This window comes from Prionailurus bengalensis, chromosome B1 (genome assembly GCF_016509475.1).
Source record: "Prionailurus bengalensis isolate Pbe53 chromosome B1, Fcat_Pben_1.1_paternal_pri, whole genome shotgun sequence".
Lineage (NCBI taxonomy): Eukaryota > Metazoa > Chordata > Mammalia > Carnivora > Felidae > Prionailurus > Prionailurus bengalensis.
Window position 1 is genome coordinate 53,917,372 of NC_057344.1, and position 25,899 is coordinate 53,943,270.

The 25,899-nt window shown below is 36.1% G+C and overlaps 1 protein-coding gene across 2 annotated transcripts in view; it reads left to right on the top strand.

The window, feature by feature from the left end:
- GLRA3 (glycine receptor alpha 3) overlaps nucleotides 1-25,899 on the top strand; it is a 202,434-nt gene that overhangs the window by 105,119 nt on the left and 71,416 nt on the right. For both annotated transcript variants that reach the window (XM_043565360.1, XM_043565367.1), the window contains exon 4: nucleotides 19,741-19,964. In XM_043565360.1, the coding sequence (XP_043421295.1) occupies nucleotides 19,741-19,964 (224 nt within the window). The remainder of the gene's footprint in view (nucleotides 1-19,740; nucleotides 19,965-25,899) is intronic.

Here is a 25,899-nt window from a genome sequence, read left to right on the forward strand (position 1 = left end):
GTAAATAATGACAAAACAAGTAATAAAATTGCACTAAATACATACCTATCAATAATCATTCTGAATGAAAATAGACTAAACACTCCAGTCAAAAGACATAGGGTATCATAATGGATAAAAACAAAAACAAAAACAAACAAACAAAAAAACAAAACAAAAGCAAGAAACGTGTATATGCTGCCTACAACACTACAACACACACATTTTAGAGTGAAAGACACCAGCAGATTGAAAGTGAGGCAATGGAGAAACATTTATCATACAAAATGTTAAGATAGCTTTCAAAACATTGATAACCTAGAATTTTAGTTTTGCTAAGTGATAAATTGGTTTGAATTCTTGGATAGCTAGGTCGTTTCCAAATGGGATAGAATACTAGAGCATTAATTACTGAAAATCAGTTTGTCCACATTGGCTTCTTATTTTAGAGAAATAGAGGATACTCAGGTGTTTGGGTAAACATGCTTTATCTTTTATTAAAAGATTGTAGTGTGGAAAAGCTCGTGTTTCTAGAAATTATGAAATGTATTCATGAACCTCCAATATAAGGAATTCTGGTGTAACAGTTCACAGTTGTTTACTACATAATTTTTACTGTAGACTAAGGTTTCTAAGAGTTAAAATTCTGCTAAATATAATTGAACCTGATGGAAATGATAAGGGAAGCGACTCTGTATGTAGGAAAGTAGGAGATGTGTAAGAAAGGCATAAGAAAAGAGAATACATGGTTATTGAGGCGAAAGAAAGTAATTTTGTCCTACAATGAGACTGATATTTGGAGAGAAAAGTTTTAGGACAAACTCTGAATGAAAAAGAAAGTTGGAGAAGGTTTGAGAAGCTTTGGAAGCTTTGGAAAATAATTTTATGTGTGGTCAGGACTGATTCACATTGAAACGAATGGATTATAAAACTACAGTGGTATAAAATTGAATTTCTGCTTTGCTCTTTATTAAAAAGACAAAGTTTTCTTGGGTTGTTGGCTTTCACTTGATAAGAAATTGTAAACAAAGTTGGCTGTTCTTGGCCCACAGAACCAAAGTTTCTATGTTTTGTCTTTATTAGGTCTTTGATCACATAAGAGAACTAAAAGTTCTCAATATTACAGGAGCTAAGTTTTGCTAACAATAGTCTAACCTTATGTAGAATCTCTTATTACTACCTTGATTATACACATAATTAAATATTAAGTTCTGTAATGATCTGTAATCCTAGTTCAACATGCACTTTAAAACTATCTGATGTTTTTAACAAACGTCCAAGATTGGAATTCTAAGTGAAGTCTTTTTGACGAATGAAGCTTGTTTATTTGGTATGTCCAGTTACTTGGGAAACATTGTCAAATGATGATAAACTTCTTAGCTGGTATTGTATGGGTAAATGCTCTATCTGTTCTAGAAAATATATACATTTCTGAAGTTTTAGCAGTCCTGGTATAGGATCATCTTTTGACACTCTAATCATTGAAATGTTGGGTGTCACAGAACTAACCAGGTTTCCTTGTCAACTACACTGCAATGAACTCTCATCAGATCTTTAGCCATGTCCATTTTTGATGATTTGTCATTTATAGTTATTGTTCTGATGCCCTTGCAAAATGTGTTATATCTTCAAAAAGATTTATGAAAAGGTCTTTTGACCAATACAGATTTCTTATCTTTAAGATCATAAAAAAAAAACCTGGGTAAGAATTTCCAGAAATAATGGAAAAGCTTCCTTTAAACGTACAAGAATTAGTAACATGGGACTGAATAAATGGAGGAAGATGATTAAAATTTTTGTGCCAATGGGGCGCCTGGGTGGCTCAGTCAGTTGAGTGTCTGACTTCGGCTCAGGTCATGATCTCGCGGTTCGTGAGTTTGAGCCTCGCATCAGGCTCTGTGCTGACAGCTCAGAGCCTGGAGCCTGCTTCAGATTCTGTGTCCCCCTCTCTTTCTGCCCCACCCCTGCTTGTGCTCTCTCTCTGTCTTTCAAAAAATTAATAAACATAAAAAAAATTAAAAAAAAAACTTTTGTGCCGGAAACCAGATTCTCCTACTCTGTAAAATCTCCCACTCCAAAATCCCTTCATCATCCCTGATCAGCAGGAAGTAGCTACAGAAGATGGATCTTTGTCCCTAATCCCATAGATAGGGAATGATGAACTTGACAGTGGGTTATTGAAACCACCTCTGCCCCCTCCGGCCAATCTGGTTGTCTTTAAGCCTTAGCAGTCATTCTCAGCCCCGTGATTGATTAACTAACATTTCTTTCTTTGTATATCTGTAGATCATGCATTCTGTCCTAGAAAGAAAAGAGCACTTGTGCACATCACAAAACAGGAAACAGACCCCTTCGGACAACACCTTTGCACAACCTCCAACTGCTGAGATAATATTTAATGTAGATAACTCTAAAACAAGTCTATTTTAATTAAACCAACACACTTAAACTAGCTTCAATACCAAATACTTTGCACCAATGTCCACTAACAATCAGTTTGTTTCCCATCGTCAACTTTTTACCCGGGGCTCTTCATGGGAAATCTAAAGTGGATGGTTAAAGTCCAAGAGAGCCGCTGGACCCCTTCATGTTCATTTGAGAGGTGCTTCCGTTTGAACTTCTTAAGAAGGCAGTCTCACAGCTTGAGGTGCTTTTCACTTCTTGACAGAGAGGGTAGGGGGATCAGGAGTCAATGGTGCCCGAGATACTTAGGATGGTATGCCAGCCAAGATGGTAGTCATGCAGAAACAGGAAGATGAAGCAAAAACAGGTGCAAGGGTGCCACCAGCTCTGTGTCCCCTGCCTGTCCCTCCTGCTCGACACATTTTGTGTTTTGTTTTGTTTTCTGATTGTTTTTCAGTCTTCTGCACCATTTATTGAAAATATATCCTAATAGACGTTCTTTGGGAACACAAGGTGTATTTCCCATCTTCCTGGGCAAAAAAGTTCAGAAAGAACACAGAAGAAACAACACCGTGACTGAGTAGCACCTCTGTTGGCATTCACCCCCCCCCAAAGTTGGGAGACTTTATGGACTGAACCAAATAGTCTCCTAGTTTCTGGATCCTCCCCAAAGGCAGAGTCCACTGACTAAACTAAATGGTTCCCTAGACAAGCTGAGAGAGCCAAACCAACACCCTCTATTTGGAGACAACCCAATGGTAGGAAGAAATCCAAGACAGCCATTTTGTGGTCATCTTTCCTCTGAGCTTAACCTACATAGCAAGGTGGTGTTACAATAAAACTATGTTTTTCTTAGCCATACGGTCCTGGTGACATTCCTTCTACTTAGTCAAGATTCAGCCCAGTGGGCTACTTGGTGGCATAGAGATGGATCCTACTATTCCACACAAATTTAACACAATGCAACACCCCCCTCCACACACACAAACATGCCAAAACAGAGGTATTCCAAATTCCAAATTCAGTGACCGTTATTCAATTCCCTTTTAGTTTTTCCTGAAAGCCACACCTTCCTCATGGGAAAAGCATGGAGGGCAAAACAAAAACACACACAGTTGCTTCACAAGTAAAAGATACCTGTGTCAGTGTATACTCTGAAGGACTTATTCAGTCCCCTGGCTGGTCAGTTGCCCCAGATGCGCCTTTCCTTTCCACTCCAACCAAAAGGCGAAATTGGCAGCTAGCTTTGGTGGAGAATAGGAATCAGTTGCCCTGAGACAGATCCCTGCAGGGAAAGATCTCTCAGACTCCTTCCCTGAGACCAACGAGCACCTAAGCGGCTAACGTCCTGTCAGCCATCTAAGTTATTAGCCTGGGCTGCCTTGAGATTCCTGGGGAAACTGAGTGCCACAGTGACCGGCATTGGCCCCTGGCTGGCTTGCCAAAATTTATTACGGAAACCCATCTTTGGCTGCCCATTGCTCAAAAGCCAATATTCAAGAGATCAGTTTTGACTGGGAAGGAGTAAGAGTTTCTTTCAGGAGGCTGGCCACCCAGGGAGAAGACAGACTCTTGTCCAGAGGCTAACTTCGAGGCTTCTGCCTGGCCCAGGGGTTTCTAAAGGAGATTAAGGCAGTTAATCAGTAAAAGGAGTACAGTGGTCCCCAAGCATTTCTTGATTACGTGCAGACTCCATTGATGCCTTGTACAGATGTTATCTCGGTGCTGGGATATTGTGCAAGGGAATTGTCTGAGGGGGTCTGGTTCCTGTTTCGTGATGTGCAGAAGTGCTCTGTTCTTTCTAGGAAATAATGCAGGATGTACAGATATAAGAAGAAACGTTGGTCAATCAATCCCGCGGGCTAAAGGTGATTACTAAAACTTAAAGAGCGGTATGTTGGCCAGAGGGGTAGAGGCCACTTCACCGCAATATTTAATAATTGTTTCTAAAAGAAGTTAATTCTTCTATAGCTCTAAAGTGCAGTTAATAGCCTCCATACAGCTTTTGGCCTCTCCTCAAATCGACAAATAGCTAGGTAAGAATTATCTGGATTGCTCAGAAGGAAATCATTCCAAAGAAAATCTAAGTTCATTTTGAACATATATAACTCACTAAATCTTTTCTAAAATTAGCTCCTTTTAATATTTTTCCTCTGTCATTTCATAGAAAATCATATACAACATAAGCCCTCATGAATTCAAAGATTCGCAGAAGACTTAGGGGTTTTTCAGAAAAAGCGTTGAATGTTTAAATATCAATTAAAATGTAAAATTGTGATAACAAGCCTCAATGTTAGAACAATTTGAAAATACTGAAAGTATTTATTGAAATAATTGATTTACATGACCAATTTTCTGACTAAGGACAAATGTAAAAACGAACACGCAAAAACAATAATCCTTTGCCAATAATACCTATTTTTTGTTTCATTTTAGTTTTTGTTTTATTAAATCATGTCTTGTCCCAAAATTAATATTGCTAAGTACCAAGAGTTCATTAAAATGTGAAGGGAAATGGGGGCATGATCCCAAAATAATAGATTAAACTTGAAAAATATATAAGTGTATAACTAAAAATCTAAATATATTTAAACTGGAAACACGTAAATGACTGCTTAATAGGCACAGGGACCTGGAAACTAGATAGTGTTGATGGTTACACAATATTATGAATGTACTAAATGTGTCTGATGGTAAGTATTATATGTATGCATTTGATAACAATTTATTTATTTTAATAAGGATTTTATTTTTTTAATGTTTATTTTGAGAGAGAGAGAGAGCATAAGTGAGCAGGGGAGGAGCATAGAGAGGGAGAGAGAGAGTCCCAAGCAGGCTCCACACTGTCAGCGCAGAGCCCAATGCAGGGCTCGGTGGCATGAACCATAAGATTATGACCTGAGCCAAGAGGAGGAGCCACCCAGGTGCCCCTGACCACAATTTAAATTAAAGAAAGAAAACACATATAATAATACATAACACAGTATGCATAGAACATTTACGGAAACATATTAGTTAAAAGATCTTCAAATAAAGTATTTTATTTCACTATTTATCCACCCTTTAGTGTGGAGTATGTCTCAGCTATTCTCAGAGAAGTTTTCTAACTGTTAGTGAGTTCTTAGAATTTCCTGTTTGATTTGAAGAGCTTTTATATTGTTGACTGAGAGATAGCATGCTCTGAAGACCAAATGATAGTTGATTTTCCAAAAGACATTTATCTTTTTATGATCCAAGTCATATGTTCCAGTAGTGGAACAACAGTTATTTAATGGAAGTTCCAAAAATAAATAATAATAGGCAAATCGCTGCCCACATGTCATTAAATATGCAAATTGCAAAGTAGTAAGTGCTATGTGTAAATGGTTATGTTCATTTGAACACACAAATTATGAGGCTAACATTAGGTAGAAATAAAAGCAAACAGATAAGCACAGTCTGTTTTGGGTATAAATTTTGATACAAATTTTGGGTCATGAATGACAGTAGTAGTGACAGAATTTCCGTGTCTTTGTTGCCTAAACCAGGAAAAACATATAAACTTCGTCTTCCTATTTGGTATAATACCAAATGGAGTTAACTGAAGTTTAGACACTGATTTGGGAAGAAATATGAGACAGGAAGATTGTGCCAGTTTGGGGTTTTTTTGGGGGGGGGTTGTTGGCACAGATTGCTTTAGCAGAGAATGCATTCTAGCTGGCTGTGAGAAGGTTGAGATGGAATGCCTGTGCATACAATCTGCAGGCAAAGGGGAATTCAGTAGGAATGGGGTTTTTTTGGGGGGGGGTTGTTGGCACAGATTGCTTTAGCAGAGAATGCATTCTAGCTGGCTGTGAGAAGGTTGAGATGGAATGCCTGTGCATACAATCTGCAGGCAAAGGGGAATTCAGTAGGAATGGAAGTGAGCACTGGAAGCAGAAGGAAGTCACTAGTTAAACTGGATCTCATGGAGCACTGCAATGAACACGTTAAGACATAGAATAATTTGCTACATTACAACCAAAAAAGAACATAAATGACTAGTTTTCATTGAAAGGAAGCAGCCACTGGAAGTATTGACTCTGTCCAGATCTTTACCTCTAAAGCCAGACATGCCCAAACTGAATGAACTATATTAATAGGAAAAAATCTTTTGCAAGAACGTTCCCATGGACTAAATTTACCTCCCCGGAAATTTACACCCTGAGCAGTGGAATATAGCTCTTTATTGTTTTTGCCAGTGGTTTAATTTTTTAACCTTGCTATTGTCTGAATGTTTGTGTCCTCCCCAAAATTCATATATTGAAATCCCAACCCTGCCAAAGGTAGTGGGTAGGACTAGGAGAGATGTGTAGGTCATGAGGGAACCCTCATGAATGGGATTAGTGATTTTATACAGAGATCCTGCAGAGCTCCCAGCCCCACCATGTGAAGATACAATGAGAAGTCTCCAACCTGGCATCCTGATTTTGGACTTCTAGCCCCCAGAACTGTGAAAAATAAATCATTGTTGTGTATAAGCCACTCAAGCTATCATATTTTGTTATAGCAGCTTGGACAGACTAAGACAAATCAGAGTTTACTGAATGAAACGGTGTTATTGAATCGACTCAACACACATATTCTGACCAATCCTGTTAAATTCTAATAACTAACATTTCCTTTAAATACTGTCATTGTAAGAGAAAACCTCTCAAATTCTGAAAAAAAAATAGGGATTGATTTTGTTTGTATTTACATATTTTTTGAGAGTCTACTTTAATTCTCGGAAATTCTTAACTTTATGTTTCCAGAATCGGTACATAATTAGGTTTGCTAAAAACATGTTTTCATAATTCTAAAACAACTCTACCCTTTTCTAGAGGATAATTAAGCATATGGATAATGAAGAAGTCAAGGGGAGATTTTAAATAACCTTTCTGAGACTCTAAATAGTTCTTACAAAATGTTTTTTTTTCCCCTCCTGGTTTAGTAACTGACAATGGAAAGGCACTTTCCCAGTGGGCCATTATTTCAGAATCAGTGGCCCCAAATGACCACCCTCCCTGTGGTGGGGTTTATAGAGCAGATGGTACCAGCAACATGGGGAATATTATGGAGATGACATTAGCAGCAATTATTCTACCATTGAGTATTAGTGTTCTGCACTTTGTGATGCATGGAAACCTTCGTTGTACAGTACTGCAGAGTTAGAAAATCTTATAAAATGAAACCAGCAAGACATTTGTTAGGGAGTGTGTGCTATTTCTTTGAGAAAGGAAAATTATTTTCTGATCATTTTGAAATTAACCAGGGTGTCTCATGAGGACTCCTAAAAACAGGAAGAATTCTGAGTTATTTTTCCATTTGCATATGAATTCAGTGGTTTTTGCCTTAAATGTTCTATCCTCTCAAATGATTGGCAAAATATTCTATTGTTCTAGAAACTTCTTTGAAGCATGAGAATGATAATGCATGCAAATCAATTAATAGACATATATGTATCAGGATTTGTTTGTTTAATTGCTGCAGTAACAAAATGTTACCAAATTAGTGGATTAGCGACACAAAAGCATTCTCCTACAGTTCTGGAGCTCAGAAGTCAAAAATGGGTTTTACAGGGCAAAAATCAAGGTGCCTGCAGATTTCTTTGACGAACTCTGGGAGTGAATCCATTCCCTTTCTTTCTACACTTCTAGAGGCTTCTCTTCCTCTTTGGCTCATGGCCTCCTTCCTTTATTGTAACCCAACTCAATCCCCCATCACATCACTCTGATACTGACTCTGCCTCTATTTCACTTATAAGGATCCTTGTAATTACATTGGGCCCATCTGGATAATCCCATTTCTAGGTTCTTAATCACATCTGAAAAATCTCTTGCACTAAATAAGAGTGCACATTCACAGATTCTGGGGATTATGATGTACACATCTTTGGACCATCACCCCACCCACCACAACATCATATAAGATGTGCAATAAAAAGATGCTAATACTATGTGGGAAAAATTATAAAATACTTTACAAAAAGTATATCAATGGCAAAACACTGCAAAATGTAGTGTATTTCCTATAAATGAATAGACAGTTCCAATGAGCATTTCCAATGATTCATTTCATATTCAGATATCAATATTTTGGTATATAACTACATGAATAATATATGTAAGTGACAAGGTATAATGTAATAGAGCAAAAACTATTGAAACTACTACCTAACTTCAGAACTAAAGCATGACCAATATTAAACATACCAGTATAGTCCACCCCAATCCCATTCCCTTAATATCTCCCCAGGTAACCACTATCATGAATTTTGTGTTGTAATTCCCTTTGTTGCTTTCACAATTTTGATGATAGTGAAATAGGTAGAAGATAGATAGATGATAGATAGATAGATAGATAGATAGATAAAGAGAGAGGGATTGCCTGGTTTTGAACTTTACAAAAATAGGGCCATAACATATTTTGACATTTCCTTTGTTTTCACTAAATTTTAACATTGCTAAGATTCATCCTCTTTATTGCAGATAGTAGCATCAACTCATTTCACTGTTATGTAATATCTAATTTTGTTGATGTATTGTAGTTTATTATCCATTTTCTTGACAATGCATATTTGGATTAGTTCCCAGTTTTGTTTGTGGTTTGTTTTTTTTTACTATAGCTAACGGACTAGTATAAATATTTTGTGTTATGTCTCCTCATGTACATGTGCAGGAGTTTAGGATCTATACTTAGAACTAAAATATTGGTATCTTGAGTATTCATATTTAATTTACAGTACAATGTCAATTTTTTCCGTCTTTTTCTACTTTCAACAGTAGTGTATATAGGATTATTTTGCTCTATATGTTTGCCAAATTCTGATATCATCAAACTTAATGTCTTAATTTTGCATTGCTTTGCTTACAAATGAGTTTGAGCAACTTTCCACATATTTCTTGGACATTTGTGATCTTTGTCCAGTGAAATGTGTCTACCTTTGATCATTTTTCTACTCAATTCTTTGTCTTTTTCTCAACGATTAGTATGAGATAGTTTATAGTTTGACAATAGCCAGTTGTCAGTTATACCTGTGTGACAAATACCTTCTTCCAGGGTACTTTGGCTTTTCATTATTCTTAAGTGGGCTTTTAATGAAAAGAATTTCTTAATTTGGAGGGGATCCTGGGTGGCTCAGTTGGTTGAGCATCCAACTCTTGATTTCAGTCTCGGTCATGATCTCACAGTTTGTGAATTCAAGCCCTGGGTTGGGCTCTGTGCTGACAGTGTGGACACTGTTTGGGATTCTCTCTCTCCCTCCCCTTCTCTCTTTCAAAAATAAACATAAAAAATCTTACAAAAAGAATTTCTTAATTTTGACATCATGGAATTTATTAATCTTTATTTTATGATCAGTACTATTGTGCTTAAAAAATCGACCCTACCTCAAGGCTAGACTACTCTACAGTGTTTTCTGGGTTTTTTTTAACCCATCTTATTTGAACTTTTAATTCATCCAAACTTGCTTTATTGAGCCTTATTGTTGGGATAAAATTTAACCTTCTTGTCATACACAAAACCATTTAGTAAGTAGTCCATGCAGCCACCAGTAATCTGCAGCTCTACTTCCTTCGTATACCACATGAACAGTTGTTTTTAGACTCCTCATTTTGTCCCGTTGATCACTTTGTCTTTGAACCAACCATAATGTTTTAAAGTTTTATACTCATCTTAAATAGTTCCTGTAGTAAGTCTTTCTGCTCTTTTCTTCTTGTCTAAGAATGCCTTGACTATCTTGGACCTTTGGTAGTATTCTATACAAATTATGTAATTAGCTAATCAATTGTCTCAAAAAATTGTTTTGTTTTGACAAAAATTACACTGAATCTAGCAGCTAGTTAGTAAATAATTGTTACCTTTGTAACATTTCCTCTTTCTTTGTAGAATCATGGAGTTTCCTCCCATTTATTTATTTACTTACGTTTTCAAGAAATTAGACGGTGTTCTAGGTAAAACTCTTTCATGTTTTTAAAGATTTATTTCTATATGTCTTATGTGATCAGTCATAGCCTGTGATATTGTTTTTTCAATATTTCAGTTCATTTCAACCGCATAAATTATGCATTCATAGCAATTTTTTATATAGAAGAAGTCTACTCAAATTCATATCAAAGTTTTCCAGTTCTTGTCCCTCATTTCTGTTTGCATTTCAGAGCAGCATTCTACGTGTTTTTTTGTTTAATTCTGTTCTTCTGAAGTGCATTAATTAAAAGTCTACTTTATTAATGTTCAAGAGAAAACTGTGTTTTTCTTTAATGATATTTTCACTTTCAATTTTGAAAGATTATTACTGAGTATATTAATCAAATTAACTATAATATTCTCTTAATATTTTGAGTATGTTAAACCACTATATTCTGGATTTCATTATTGATGCAAAGTCCACCACCAGTCTAAGTATTTTCCAATAATGGTGATTATTTATGTATCATACATGTATCATATGATTCATCCTTGTCAGTCTATAATTAAATGATTGTTAGTGTATTCACACAGTTGTGTAACCATCACCACAACCATTTTTGAACATTTATTGTCCCAAAAGAAACCAAATACACTTTAGAAGTCACTTTTTACCTCTCCCCAACTACTATTCTACTTTCTGTCTCCATAGGTTTGTCTAATGTGAACATTTTATATACATGGAATCCTACAATACATGGTTTTGTGACTGGCTCTTTTAGCATAATATTTGCAAGATTCTCCCATGTTGCAGGATGTATCAGTACTCCATTTATTTTGATGAATGTTTAAATAAAATGTGCTGAACTCCTGGGTGGCTCAGTTGGTTGAGAGTCTGACTTCGGGTCAGGTCATGATCTCACGGTCGGTGAGTTCGAACCCTACGTCGGGCTCTGTGCTGACAGCTCAGAGCCTAGGGCCTGCTTCAGATTCTGTGTCTCCCTCTTTCTCTGTCCTCCCCTGCTTGTTCTCTCTCTCTCTCTCTCTCTCTCTCTCTGTATCTCTCTCAATAAGTAAACATTTTTTTTTAATAAAATGTGCTATTCCATACAAGGGAATAATGTTTGGCAATAGAAAGGTGATTTTTTTAAACACAGTTTTAATATAATGTCTTCATATGGACTTTTTTTTATTTACCTTTATTGGTATGTTTGACTTCCCTGTATCTGTGCATTAGTTTCTTTTGTTTGTGCTACAAAATTCTTTATTCAGATGTTTCTTATATGCTTTAACACATCCATCAAGTCTTTAATTTCAACAGTTATATTTTTATTTTATAATTATTTTATTTTATGATTTTTCAAATATTCCTGGTAATTATTGGCTTCTAGTCCTGAATTTACCTTTTATTTCCTTAAATATATGTCACATGTTTATTCCATATTTTGATATGCTATTTCCATTAAAGTTCATGCCTGCTCATGTCTCCTTTTTATGTCTGTAGTAAATTATTGCTGTTGCTATAAACACATTTATCTGAACATAATCTGTGATATACTTGAGGATCTAATGGGTTAATTCTTAGTCACAGGTTCGGGTTTTCCATTTTGTGGTGGCACATGACTCAGTTTCCCAATCTAGACCTTTGTATTTACTTACCGTCACTGCTTTTACTGTGGCTTTAGCTAATTCTTATTTTTGTTACCATTTTTGTCTTTGAAGAATCCCGGTATTTTCTTGAAGACAGTAAACTTTTTAAAAAGTATATTATGTATATATATTTCCTTTATTCAGAAAATAATCTACAATAGGTGGGCCCTTCCATGTGTCCAATCTACCATTATGTTGGAAGCACAAGTCTTTATTAATATGTTTTTCATCAATATTTGTATCTATACCTGTATTTCTTACACATCAAGCCTTGTTTTCTCACACTCTTTATTATATTTTAATTTTTTAAATAAAATAACACCAGGTAAAAGTCAGTAAAGCTCTTATTTTCCTAATATATTTCTTCCTTATCCCCTGCTTTGATTCGTATTGTCTTCCTTTCCCTTTCCTTTAGACCGTTCACCTCCAGATGACAGGCGCTATGCATAATTCACCTTATAATCCTCTGCAATTGCCTACTACATAGAAAGTGCTCAATAGATATCAAGTGAAAAAAATAAATTATGATATTAAAATTCAGCCAGCTTCCTGTGCTAATCATCCAAAAATTACAATGATTACTGGATTTTGTGTCAAAATACAAGATACATTTTATGTTTTCAGTGTTTGCCTACCTAAATTTTTTTTCACTTTGAAGATCAAGCCCAGTTATATTTTCCTAAGGAAATCTTCCCTGATCCTTCCACCTTGGTCCCTGTTAGCTACATATTCCTTATGTTTCCATAGCTTGCTGTGCAATGCTTCCAACAGAGCACTTATAAGGTGGAAAGCTAATTGTTTATGATATATCTTGTGCAACATAGTGATAGCAGAGATCATCTGTAAATATTGTGTCATCAGCACTCAACTGAATCACAGGTTGACAATATGTGATAAGCATTTGTTGAATGAATCTAAATAAATTTGAGGATAACATTGGTCTGTTCATATATTTTTTAATGTTTATTTATTTATTTATGGAGTAGGGGGAAGCACAAGAGCAGAGAGGGGCAGAGAGAGAGGGAGAAAGAGAGAATCCCAAGCAGGATCCACACTGTCAGTGCAGAGCCTGTTGCAGGGCTTGAACTCATGAATTGTGATTTCATGACCTGAGTTGAAATCAAGAGTCCGACATTCAATGACTGAGCCACCCAGGCACCCCTTTAATACTTAATTTGAATACATTTTGTTGAGTTTTTAGTAAAAATAAATGATCCATCTTAACTTTTCAACATAGAGGTGCTCAAATATATGCATGTGCCATTAAATATACACATTTTACTTTTGCAGAAAGCCATTGAATAATGATGTACTGTGGCAAACTTACGTCAAGTTAAGCATCGCAGTTTTCAAATAAGTTTCCAATAATTTAATGAGGTTAAATACCATTCTCAAATAATAGCATTAACAACATCATTAGCAATTTTAAAAACAGCGATAGGAACTGAATTCTTTAACTTGGAAAAAGTATCTTTTCAAAAGATTAATTAATATTCTAAATGTTGAATTTGTAAAACCATTCTGATTAAATCAGATTTAAATAAAAAAGGCAGTAATAGTTTCCACGAAATCATCATTTTAGATGAAAATGTTTACAATCATTGGAAAGCATCCAAGTGGTTTTTAAAAAATCCTCTACTTGGTGATAATATTTATTTTTGTGCTATTTTGCAATGAGTATTTTCATAATAACATTTAATAGAGTATTTTTAAAGAAGTATCTTCTGAAAATATGCCTAGCATATTCATTTTTAAGAATACTTTATATTCGGAGCACCTGAGTGGCTCAGTTGGTTGGGTGACCAACTTCAGCTCAGGTCACGATCTCATGGTTCATGGGTTCAAGCCCTCTGTCGGGCTCTGTGCTGACAACATGGCACCTCCTTGGGATTCTCCCTCTCTCTCTCTTTCTTTCTTCATCTCCCTGACTAATGCTTTCTCCTTCTCAAAATAAATAAACTTAAAAATAATAATACTTTATACTCCTAATTTTTGTCCAAATTTGAGACATGACACAAAAATATGTTTAGTTATAGTAAGTAAATCAACACCTTTAAGGTGTTTGCAAATTGTATGATTCCATATGAGCTAGACCCTAATCCATCACATGAAAAATTATTTGTATAAGAAAAAATGCATCAACAAAACAAACGAGCAAAGGGGGAGAAAAGAGAGAGGCAAACCAATTAACTATAGAGAACAAACTGATGGTTCCCAGAGAGGAAGTGGGGGGGGAGAGGGGTTAAATAGGTGATGGGGATTAAGGAATGCACTTGTGATGAGCACTGGGTGCTGTATGAAGTGTTGAATCATTAGATTCTATACGCGAAACTAATATTATAGTGCATGTTAACCAACTGGAATTTGAATAAACACTGAAAAAAAATGCACTGTATAGCTCTTGGAATGACAATTAAGAATGATTAGAAAATGCGAAAAATTCATTAAATGAAAATGAAAGATGAAAAAACACGTGTGCAATATAATTTCAACTATGTGAAAATGTGTAGGATAAAGAAAAGAAAGGAAACAAACACATCAAGATGTCAACAGTGATAGCATCGTTGAGATCGGTTTCCTTTATTCTGTAACACATTTGAAACCCACTTGCACGCATCACCAGTATAGAAATGTGGTGGCTACTCCTACGGAGGCAATGCGTGTGTACATACATGCGTGAGGTGGGGAGGAGGGAGGAGGAGAGAGGGAGACAGACACAGAGACAGAGAAACAGATTAAAAAGGAGAGTAGAGGGCAGAAATAAGTAAGAAGGCAGGGGAAAAAAGGAGAAAGTGGGGGAAGGCTGTGGGATTGGAAATGACCTGAAAACACTAGGGAACTTAAAACTTAACTGAATCATAGACCAGAGGGAAGAGAAGCAGTAGACAACTTGTATTAACATCAGATGATTATTTTTCTCTATTTTTTTTCTAACTGGTCATTTTAGTTAGTTTCTAGCAATCCTATACTCCCTTATGCAGCCAAAGATGAGTATTGTGTTCTGTGTCCTTTTCGGTGATACACTGGGCTGTGGTTTTTACTAAATTTGGTCTTTCCCAGGGTACCTATTATGGAGAAATGACAACCTGGCACCTATTAGATTTAATTGGGTAACATTTAGGTATAGGACTTGTGATTTCCTGTCAGTGAGTATGTTGGTCTGTAACCCCCCAAATTTATTACAAAACAAGCAAACACAAACCACAGAAACCCAGAATCTTTGCATTAATTTACAAAACATTTGGTGTGCATACAAGGCAGTCATGACTGGCACTAAATCACGCGGGCAATGTATTCCTCAAAGCTCGGAAACCAGAATGTATGGGTCTGGATTACAGTTCCGCCAACTGGTAGCTCAGTAATCACGTTGAAGTTAGTTAGCTTATCTTTGTCCCACAGTCCGCATCTGTAAAACTAGGCAAATAATAACACCTACCTCATAGATTTGTGATGAGGATAGTAGGAATAATCCATGAAGCACCTAGTATAACATCAGGCACAGAGTGAAATGTAAGCAGCTATATTTGACATTATGGAAAGGGGCTTTATAACACAAACAAATTATAGAGGCAGGGGGAGGAGGGGCAATTGAATACAGACAGGAAATACAAATATACATAAATGTTGAAATGCAAAAGTTAATACAAAAAGTTGATGATAAGCTTATCATAAGAGTTTGTAAATTTTCTGTAAGATACTAGTCACCAGGTTCAACATTACAATTATCTGTCCCAAATGCCTATTATTTCAAAAACTAATTTATAAACCAAAAATACAACCAAATTCCTATTTAATATGAATTCTAATTTTGAGGATCGAAAAGCTAATATTTAATAAGTGTGGTCCTCATACTTGTGTGGATCAATCCAGAGTTCAAAGCACCCCTCTCAGGGGAAGTACTGTTGTAACCATCCCTATTTTATGGAGGAAAAAACAACACATAGGGAGATTAGAAAGCTGTTCACTGGGAGAGCTGAGATTTGATCCCAAGAAGATTTACTTCTGGGTCTAGTATATAAAACGTTACAATATTTGCCTAATTGAATTATTATTTTTTTGTGCCTTATAGTGTAAGAATTTTAAATATGGGGCCTGTTATTTACTATGTGACATACACATGAAAGTTGAGTACATTTGAATGGATACTCACTTTCAAAACGAAACATGGTATATAACTTTGTCAACAAGATATTTTCTTACAAAATTAAAGTTATTAATGTGTATCATTCTATTCTAATAATAGTAATAATAAATTTTGACTTCTGAAAGGTCAAGATTAGTGTTTCTTCTAATTTATGAAATAATGGCTGTATTTCATCACTGTTACTGTAAAATATTAATAATATATTGCTATAGTATAGCGTATATTTACAAATCACTCATTTATTATGTAGCATGAAAAAATGATGAAAAAAATAAAATTAGCTTCTGGAGGGTTTACTGCAAAAGGGGTTTGTAGGGAAAAGAATCATTAAATGTCTTTGCCCTAAAATTTGATGATTCCATATAAAAGTCAATTCAGTTGCCTTATATGACTTATGAATGAATTCAGTGCATATCTAGATTTTAGAAATGTGAGATACAAATATTTATTTCATTCTCAATATATATTATCTCATTTTTATCGTTGTCCTTTTTTTTTTTTTTTACTTGCGTATAACCTTTCTACATTTTCACCATTATAGAAGTATAGCCCAGGTGAACAGAGGAACTTCCATTAATAAAACAGTCTTTCTTTTATGTATAGCCAAAGAATTATTACACACTTTGAAGCTGGCTTTAGTGGGTCTATTTTAAATTTTTCTGCATGTGCTGGATACACATCCATTATCTCTATTTTGCAAAACTGTGTCTTTATTTCTTTATTTTTGCTCTTTTAGTATAAGCAAGTTATTTCAAATTGAGTTACGAGGACTTCTCCTAGGTGGCATTATTTGACAATGTCATTTTATTTACCCTTTGCACATTTTCACAAGTGATCAAGACTCACGGATAATATAAATGGTTGCCTAGTGTAAATGGGATACATTGGCCATGAGGAATCAGCTTTAAAAATTTATTGTCAAAATGCTGAATTTGGTTGTTTAATGGGGAAGCTTCCCAGCACAATGTTCATTTGCAGGGAGGTCAAAACTCAGACTGTGAGAACTGTTAAAAGCTTAGTTTCTAGGTCATCAAGAGATGGCCATTTTTGAGTTTTTCATTAGACCCCGGTCCTAAACAAAGACTTAAATATGTTAGTAAACAAAGATATTTCTGGTTATTCACAGAAAGAGCACAATGGATGTAAGATAACATTTGGCCTTGGTGACAGGTGGCAGGTGGTTTCTGCCCTGTGTGATTTAGAAACAGAAACTGAAGGATACTTGATGTCTTTTTTAAACTCAGTCTTAGAGCAAAAAGTGTTTCAGGAAGATCTGAGATTGTGTCTATAAAGCTTATCACGAAACCAATAGCATAGGATAAGGAGAGTCAACCAAATCTTACTGTATACACTGCGGTTAAAAAGTACTTTTAGGGGCGCCTGGGTGGCTCAGTCGGTTGAGCGTCCGACTTCGGCTCAGGTCATGATTTAAGGTTAGTGAGTTCGAGCCCCGCGTCGGGCTCTGTGCTGACAGCTCAGAGCCTGGAGCCCGTTTCAGATTCTGTGTCTCCCTCTCTCTCTGCCCCTCCCCCGTTCATGCTCTGTCTCTCTCTGTCTCAAAAATAAATAAAACATTAAAAAAAAAAAGTACTTTTATTTTAGCCTCACAGTGAGGAACATTTGCAGTGTATTCTCAATTATGCATGTAATTGTAAGAATCAGTCCCAAGGAAATTCTTTAGTTGTCAGTTATTTTTCCTGGCAGGCATCATTATAACTGGGGTTACTTTCATCTTCTCCTATGGTTAAGACAGAGGGAAATTATTCCTTTGGTGGTAGTCAGGGCTGAAGCACAGACTTCAGAGCAGCAAAGCGATGCAAAAACTGGCCGCCAACCATGGAGCTCTGCTCCTTGGCATTCTGAATTCTAGGCGAAAAGAGGGTGACCTGTCTTTGGCTGGTAGAAGCTTGTTCACGTATCCCCATTTACAGGTTCTGCAGACCCTGTGGCTGGTGAGATTTCCACATTATCGTGAACTTTGTGGTAAAAAGCCAAAGTGAACTCTGTTCCATTGTCACTTTGGAAGATACATGGTGTACCTAGCAAGCAGAAAAAAATATTATCTGGTATGTAACCTCAGTTGCAGTTAGAAGATAAGGGTTTCAGTGTGCAAATAATGATCAAGGGAACATATAGATTTATTTAAAAAAAATTTTTTTAATGTCTTCTTTATTTTTGAGACAGAGAGAGACAGAGCAGGATCAGGGGAAGGGCAGAGAGAGAGGGAGACACAGAATCCGAAGCACGCTCCAGGCTCTGAGATGTCAGCACAGAGTCCGACGCGGGGCTCAAACCCACAAACTCCGAGATCATGACCTGAGCCGAAGTTGGTCACCTGACCAACTGAGCCACCCAAGTGCCCCGGGGAACATATAGATTTATAACATTCACTACTCTGAGTTTCACCTCCCTGCGAGAGAAAGCGATCTACCAGACCTGATTTTATGGAAACATTCTTTGTGATTGCTTGGTTACATATTCTGATACCTGGTAATTTGGTATTCAAAGAATAAAAAAATAGATGAAAACTGGTGTTCAGTTTCTCTGAATATCTCCAGCCTTGGCTATATTCCATGGAAGTAAAACCTTCCTAAAATGTTCACTTTACTCCTGCTTATAATGAAATCTACATGTTTAATTTATTTGCTCATTTCAAAAATCTAAAATTTATGTGCTCATTTCAAAAGTCATAGGTGGCGCTTATATCCATATACTGGCTATCAATCTTTGTCATTCTATACATTAGTCCAGAAATTGTGAGCAAGAATTTGATTGAAGTCATTGACTCTTCCCCCCACCTTTTTTGTTAATGTTTATTTTTGAGAGAGAGAGAGAGACAGAGACAGAGTATGAGCCAAGGAGGGACAGAGAGAGAGGGAGACACAAATCTGAAGCAGGCTCCAGGCTCCGAGCTGTCAGCACAGAGCCCAACACAGGGTTCAAACTGAGGAGCCATGAGATCATGACCTGAGCCAAAGTGGGACACTGAACCACCCAGGTGCCCCTGACTGTTCCCCTTTTAAAACTTAACTATGAGTAGTCTAATTGGGAAAACTCTTCAGCCAAATCTTCTTAAAGGATTACCGGCAATAATATTCCTCTATTATTCTCTTCTTATTTCAAAATCACCTTTTATTTTTCCCAAATCACCTGTTTCATGGAACTCACTGCTATATTAAACATGAGGAAATGTGTCTTCATTGTAAAAAAGTATATATAGTCATTTTTAGAAGACAGCTTTCAAGAAAATTTCACTAAATGCATTCTGGATGCTATTGGATATTTACGAAAAGAAATGGTTCTAGAAAATAAATGTGATGCTGAAAATATTTTACTTCAAGTGTCTAATAGCAACCTAACATTTTATTCTGACAAACCAAGTTAAATTTGAATAGGATGGCAAAATATAGGCATGATAAAAGTGTACTCCTCTGTGGCCTTTTCTTTAGAGACATCTAGATCACTAAAACATTGGCAAAGCCTTGTAACTTAAACAACTCTTGTCAGTGGTAATGAGTGAGGATTGTGAGGTATGAAAGCTCACAAGGAGGTCAGTGGCTTTTGCTAAAATTCAGAGGCATCCAAAGAATAGCATATAAGATTCTAAATTTTTTAAAGATTCTAAAGGTTTTTTTCCCCCTTTCTTTCTTCTGTCATAGGATTACAGAGTCAATATCTTCCTTCGTCAGAAGTGGAACGATCCTCGCCTTGCATATAGTGAATACCCTGATGATTCTTTAGACCTAGACCCTTCCATGTTGGACTCCATTTGGAAACCTGATTTGTTCTTTGCCAATGAAAAAGGTGCCAACTTTCATGAAGTTACTACAGACAATAAATTGTTAAGAATTTTCAAGAATGGAAATGTTCTTTACTCAATAAGGTGAGTCATAGATTTAAAATACTTGATTTCAGTGAAATGCAGTGTTATTGTTTCTTTTTTTCCTTTTTATGAATGTTTTGAGATTTTTGAGTAAGGGCTACCATTGTTCTGCTTGAATTCCTCTATTATACCATTTCCCAAATGTGTCTAATCACCAATAATAGACCCAAGTTCCAGATCTAGGAACTGTATAATTCTTGAAAAATCTATATTTTTAACAGCCTCTTAATATCAGCCAAATTTTTGGTGGGTAGTTTAAAAGTAAATTGAATGGTAGATGATTCATACATTGTGATTATATTTTGATGAATGTATACTTCCTTTAAATATTTATAAGTGAAGGAATATTTGGATTTGCTCATTTGGGATTCATTTTCCATAAATTATCTGTCAGGTATTTGTATTTTTGTTTTAATATCCTTGGGCTTCTCTGTTCATCCTTTAGAAAAGATCTTATTTACATTTTATTTATTATGCATTTCTAAGAAAACTATGTCGCTTTTAAAAACGAATACCAAAGCATAACAATAATTATTACCAAAACTTAAACACTAATATTAAAATTTCTTGACTACTGAACTTTGGAGCTCATTCGACTTTGTCTATTAAATATCAAATAAGTGTAAATTCAATAAATAACAACTTGAAAGGATATATGTGGTGATTTGTGTCACACCTGAAAAATATTCTAAAATAAATGATTATCTTAAAACTTCCATAATTATTTTCTTTATTTAGTTTATAAATGGACATTTCATTGTTTATATCAAGTCTTGTTGGATATGGACAATTCATTACAGATTGCTTGCATTCATTTTTTAAATTTTTAAAACTTTTTTAATGTTTATTTATTTTTGAGAGGCAGAGCACGAGCAGGGGAGGGGCAGAGAGAGAGGGAGACACAGAATCTGAAGCAGGCTCCAGGCTCTGAGCGGTCAGCACACAGCCTGATGTGGGGCTCGAATCCATGAACCATGAGATCATGACCTGAGCCGAAATCAAATGCTTAACTGACCGAGCCACCCAGGCACTCCTAGATTGCTTACATTCTTGTAATATTTTGGGGAAAGTTAGGAAATGATTCTGAGTAGCATCTTTTGTCTTTCAGTATGAGTTCAGATGAAACAGATGATGTCTATCAGGCTCCTAGTTTTTGTTTGTTATACTCTGGCTCACATAAACAGACTAACTTCACTTTTTATGAGTTGTTTTTAGAAATCTCACAGGACTTTAAAGTCTTCAAATGGCTAACAGTTTCTTTATTAACAAGAGTTGTGCTATTTGTCACTCAATTTACAAATGAAACATCTGCGATGTTTCATGACAGATTTGGCTTTCCTGCTTGTTTAAAGAATGTTCTGGCAGACCTGGCTGATTGAATATATCCATAAATGAACAGATCCATTTATCTGTACTTCCTACTAAAACAAAAAATAAACTGAATAAGGAGTAAAAATGGCATTAACACACAGGAGGATGAAAGTAACAGGAAAGAAGACAGTGACAGATGAGCAATGATGACATATTTTAGGAAGCTTCAAAATGAATGCACTTGTGAAAACTGACTTAACAGAGCTGAAACCTAAGCTAACAGGGGGAGCCCAAAAGGAAGAAAATAATATCCTCACACTTTCAGAAATGTAAGGCAGCTCGGACTTCAGAAAGTAAGAGCTAGAAAAGAAATAAGAGGACAACAATTGATTTAAACTTTGTAGAAAGAAGACTGAGATTTCTTTCAGAAAATTATTTTAATGTTTATTTATTTTTGAGAGAAAGACAGAGACAGAGTATGAGCAGGGGAGGGGCAGAGAGAGAGGGAGACACAAGATCTGAAGCAGGCTCCAGGCTCTGAGCTGTCAGCACAGAGCCCAATGCAGGGTTTGAACTGACGTACAGTGAGATCATGACCTGAGCCAAAGTAGGACACTTAACCAACTGAGCTACCCAGGCGCCCCAAAAGGCTGAGATTTCTATTCCTGACTTTCTTGCACTTGTCCTTCAGAGTAGAAATTGCCTTTTTGCCTTCTGAAATGGGCAGAAAAAAAAAATCTTGGAGAGGTTGTGCCAAGAGCTTCAGGAGTAGGGACTTCAGGCATGGGTGGCATCTATCATGCGTCATTGTACTAAAAAAAATAGAGATTACATGAGGCTTGCACACTGTATGGTGAAACTCTTGTTCTCCCTCAAATGCTGAAAGCCAGTTCTAAACTTCTGTCATTGAGTAGTAGTAGTCAGAAGAATACACCTCTGGAAAAAGATCTATAGATGCTGACAACTGGAGAACCACAAAGGAAAATTCTGTGCAGCCATGTTTTATCCTACAGTTAAGACCATTACTCAATGAACCATCCACTACTAACTGAGTTCCAAATAGTTTTTATTGCCTCATTCTTAAATAAAAACAGACAAAGGAAACCATTCTATAATATTAACAATAATCTAAAATTAAAAAAAAGAAGCAGAGGCTAGAAGAAACATACAGAGAAAAATAAAGAGAAAAGAGGAGAAAGTTAAAGAAAAAGGATTGACTCAAGAGAAAATGAATTGAGCAGAAGAGACCATTAAAAAAATAATCTCTAGATAGATTAGACAATTGCATGCATGAAGTAAGATCCTTCTAGGACAGGAATAAAAGGAGTCATTCAGAGCATAACAGGAGCAAATAGTAAACCAAAGTTTTTCACTTTGGTGAAAAGAATCAGTAGAGCATTTGGAAGATGAAGTGAAGAAATCTCCTAAGAAGTTATATTAAGATATACAGAAGTAGAAAAGAAAGAATATGAAAATCAGAACATCGATACAGAGGATTACTATCTGATTAGAATGAAAGAATGGAAGAAAATAGAGGTTCCCATGAAAAAAAGGAATTGATAGATTAGCTGCTATATTAACCATTGAGAGGGACTTCGTTGCTCTGATAGGAAGTGTGTTGAATTTGTAGCTCTGATAGGGAATTTGTTGACTATCAAGATGAGACGATTATTAGTACTAAGGAAAACAACATGCTACTCAAGAGTTAGAGCAAACTACCACATGTAACCATGAACCTAATTACATGTTCATAGCATGTAAGCGCTGAATATTAATTTAACCATAAATATTTATGTAACTAAATTTTGAGTATTATGGGAGAGTTAAGTGCGTGGAGTGTGGTATAAAAGAATTTTTTTTTTCCTTACAGGAAATGGATAATTTTACAAATTTAAAAACCAAGCATAGTATAATAGCAATTTGGGTATATGACTATAAATCTTAGTGGAGTATCTAAAGAAAGGCTGCCTCTGAGAAGCTAGAACTGAACCAGGGGTAAGATGGGTGGGACAAAAATATAACTGGTTTTTTTATGCTTTCTATACTCTTCGAACTTTTAAAATGATATCCATGAATTATATTGATAATTTTTAAATGAAGTACTTTTCAAGTGAGGCCCTTGGGGCCAGAAACATGACCCTTTCTTAGATTGTCAAAGTTGGGATTTGGTTTTACTCTACTTATAAAATTAGCCTTTCACTTATTTTATGGATGCTGACAGAAGACGCAAGACTCTGAGTCAGAGACAAACAAATGTATTACTCACTGTAAGCAAGTAACACAAGCATCAGCGAATTTGCCTAACTGCTCCGTTGCCCTCAAATTTCACTGGGGTGATGAACCAGGCACTGATGGGTATCACGCACACTCTGTGTCCATGACACGGCTGTGGCACACTAAGTTGGGGGAATCTACTGGCTTTATAGCAAGCTGGAAGCAAGCCTTCTCTTTGTCTAAAGGCACAACATGGTCTCATCTCTCAAAATTAGCAGCTGTATAGACAACCCTGAGAAATGGCTCGGGTAAATAGTCAGGGCCTGCAGTCTTGGCACATACCCAGCAAGACGTCCAAGGAGGACTGTCTCTCCCAAGCCAGGTCCCGGCTCTTTGATTTACCAGCTGTGATGTAGGGCAAGTCTCTGGTTGTGAAAGGCTCATTTTTCATATATGCATGATAGTGAAAATACTGATTACCTTGAGCCTGAAATAATGTATGTAAAGCACCCAGCAGAGTTCTAGGCATACAATAGACAGTGAAGTCATTTTTATCTTCCTCAAAAAAATACTCCCCCCCCCCCCCAAAACGTGCAGGTTCTGGTATTTTCCAGAATCTGTAAATGAACACTGTATGGACACTTGCAAGTTATTAATCTAAGTCTCCATCTTGTCAATTGTAAAGTGAGGATGGCAAAATCCTCACAAAATAATGGAAGCACATCAGAGGCAGTTTAATGTTATCTACTGCTTACTTTACTAACACATACTAATAGGTACTCATCCAACCTTACTGCTTATATTACAGGAGCATTATTTTCATTAAAATCAAATAATGGATGGAAACCATTTTGACAATAAATTTCATATGCTGAAAAAAAATAAAATTTAAATTTAAATTTAAAAAAATCAAATAATGGGAAGAAATTTTATATCAATAATGCTATGCACAGTGACTTGCCAAAGATCCTAACACAATTTCAACTTTCATTTAAAGTAAATATAATCGGGGGCTCCTGGGTGGCTCAGTCGGTTAAGCATCTGACTTTGGCTCAGATCATGATCTCATGGTTCGGGAGTTCAAGCCCCACATTGGACTCTGTGCTGATGGCTCAGAGCCTGGAGCCTGTTTCGGATTCTGTGTCTCCCTCTCTCTCTGCCCCTCCCTTACTCCTGCTCTGTCTCTCTCTGTCTCTCAAAAATAAATAAATGTTAAAAAAATTTAAAAAATAGGGGCGTCTGGGTGGCGCAGTTGGTTAAGCGTCCGACTTCAGCCAGGTCACGATCTCGCTGTCCGGGAGTTCGAGCCCCGCGTCAGGCTCTGGGCTGATGGCTCAGAGCCTGGAGCCTGTTTCCGATTCTGTGTCTCCCTCTCTCTCTGCCCCTCCCCCGTTCATGCTCTGTCTCTCGCTGTCCCAAAAATAAATAAACGTTGAAAAAAAAATTTTTTTAAAAATTAAAAAAATAAACTAAATATAATCACTCTTTCTTTGAAATTCGGTTGTGAAAGGAATTAAGGTTTACTTATACAATATGTATTTTTTGAACATTAATTTTTACTAGAAAAGGCAAACTTATCAACAGATGCTTTTTAAAGATGTTGTTTATTCAAGGGTAATCAATTTACAATACGATAAAATAGCTGTTGTAAGAAGACTTTTGCATGTGTGTGATTATGCATATTTCTCTGAAGAGGTCCTTAGCTTACATCAGCTTCCTTAAGTAACCATCAATAATACTGAGATTTCACTGGTGGTGGATTGATAAGCTTTATAATCATCTCTAAAATCAAATGACAACAAATTCCAGATTAGAACACTAGTTAGAATCTCCGTTCTAGTGCTCCAACAATCCAATTTCTCCAGAAAGTTTTTTGACCTTTATAGAATCATAAGAAAATACCAAAACACTCAAGGAAATATATAAAATTAATGGGGGAATTCCTTATATTTTCTAAAGTTTAATTACATTTCTCTGATTTTTTGAAAGAATTATTTATGTATCTTCTACTTTATTTTTTTAATGTTTATTTATTTTTGAGAGAGAGAGAAAGAGAGAGAGCACACAAGCAGGGGAGGGGGAGAGAGAGAGGGAGATACAGAATCTGAAGCAGGCGAGGCTCTGAGCTGTCAGCATAGAACCTGATGCAGGGCTCCAACCCACGAACTGTGAGATCATGACCTGAATCAAAGTTGGACACAACTAACTGAGCCACCCAGGTGTCCCTGTTATCTTTTACTTTAAATGTAATAATTAATACTGACTGAAATATATCATTTCTTGCATTATATAAATATAAAATTTGAAAATTCATATTAATTAGAGAACTCATTTTCATGAAAAATGTTTCAATGCCTTTGAAAGGCAGTGTACTTAGAGGTTAAAGTTCTAAGAGGTACTTAGAGCTGGA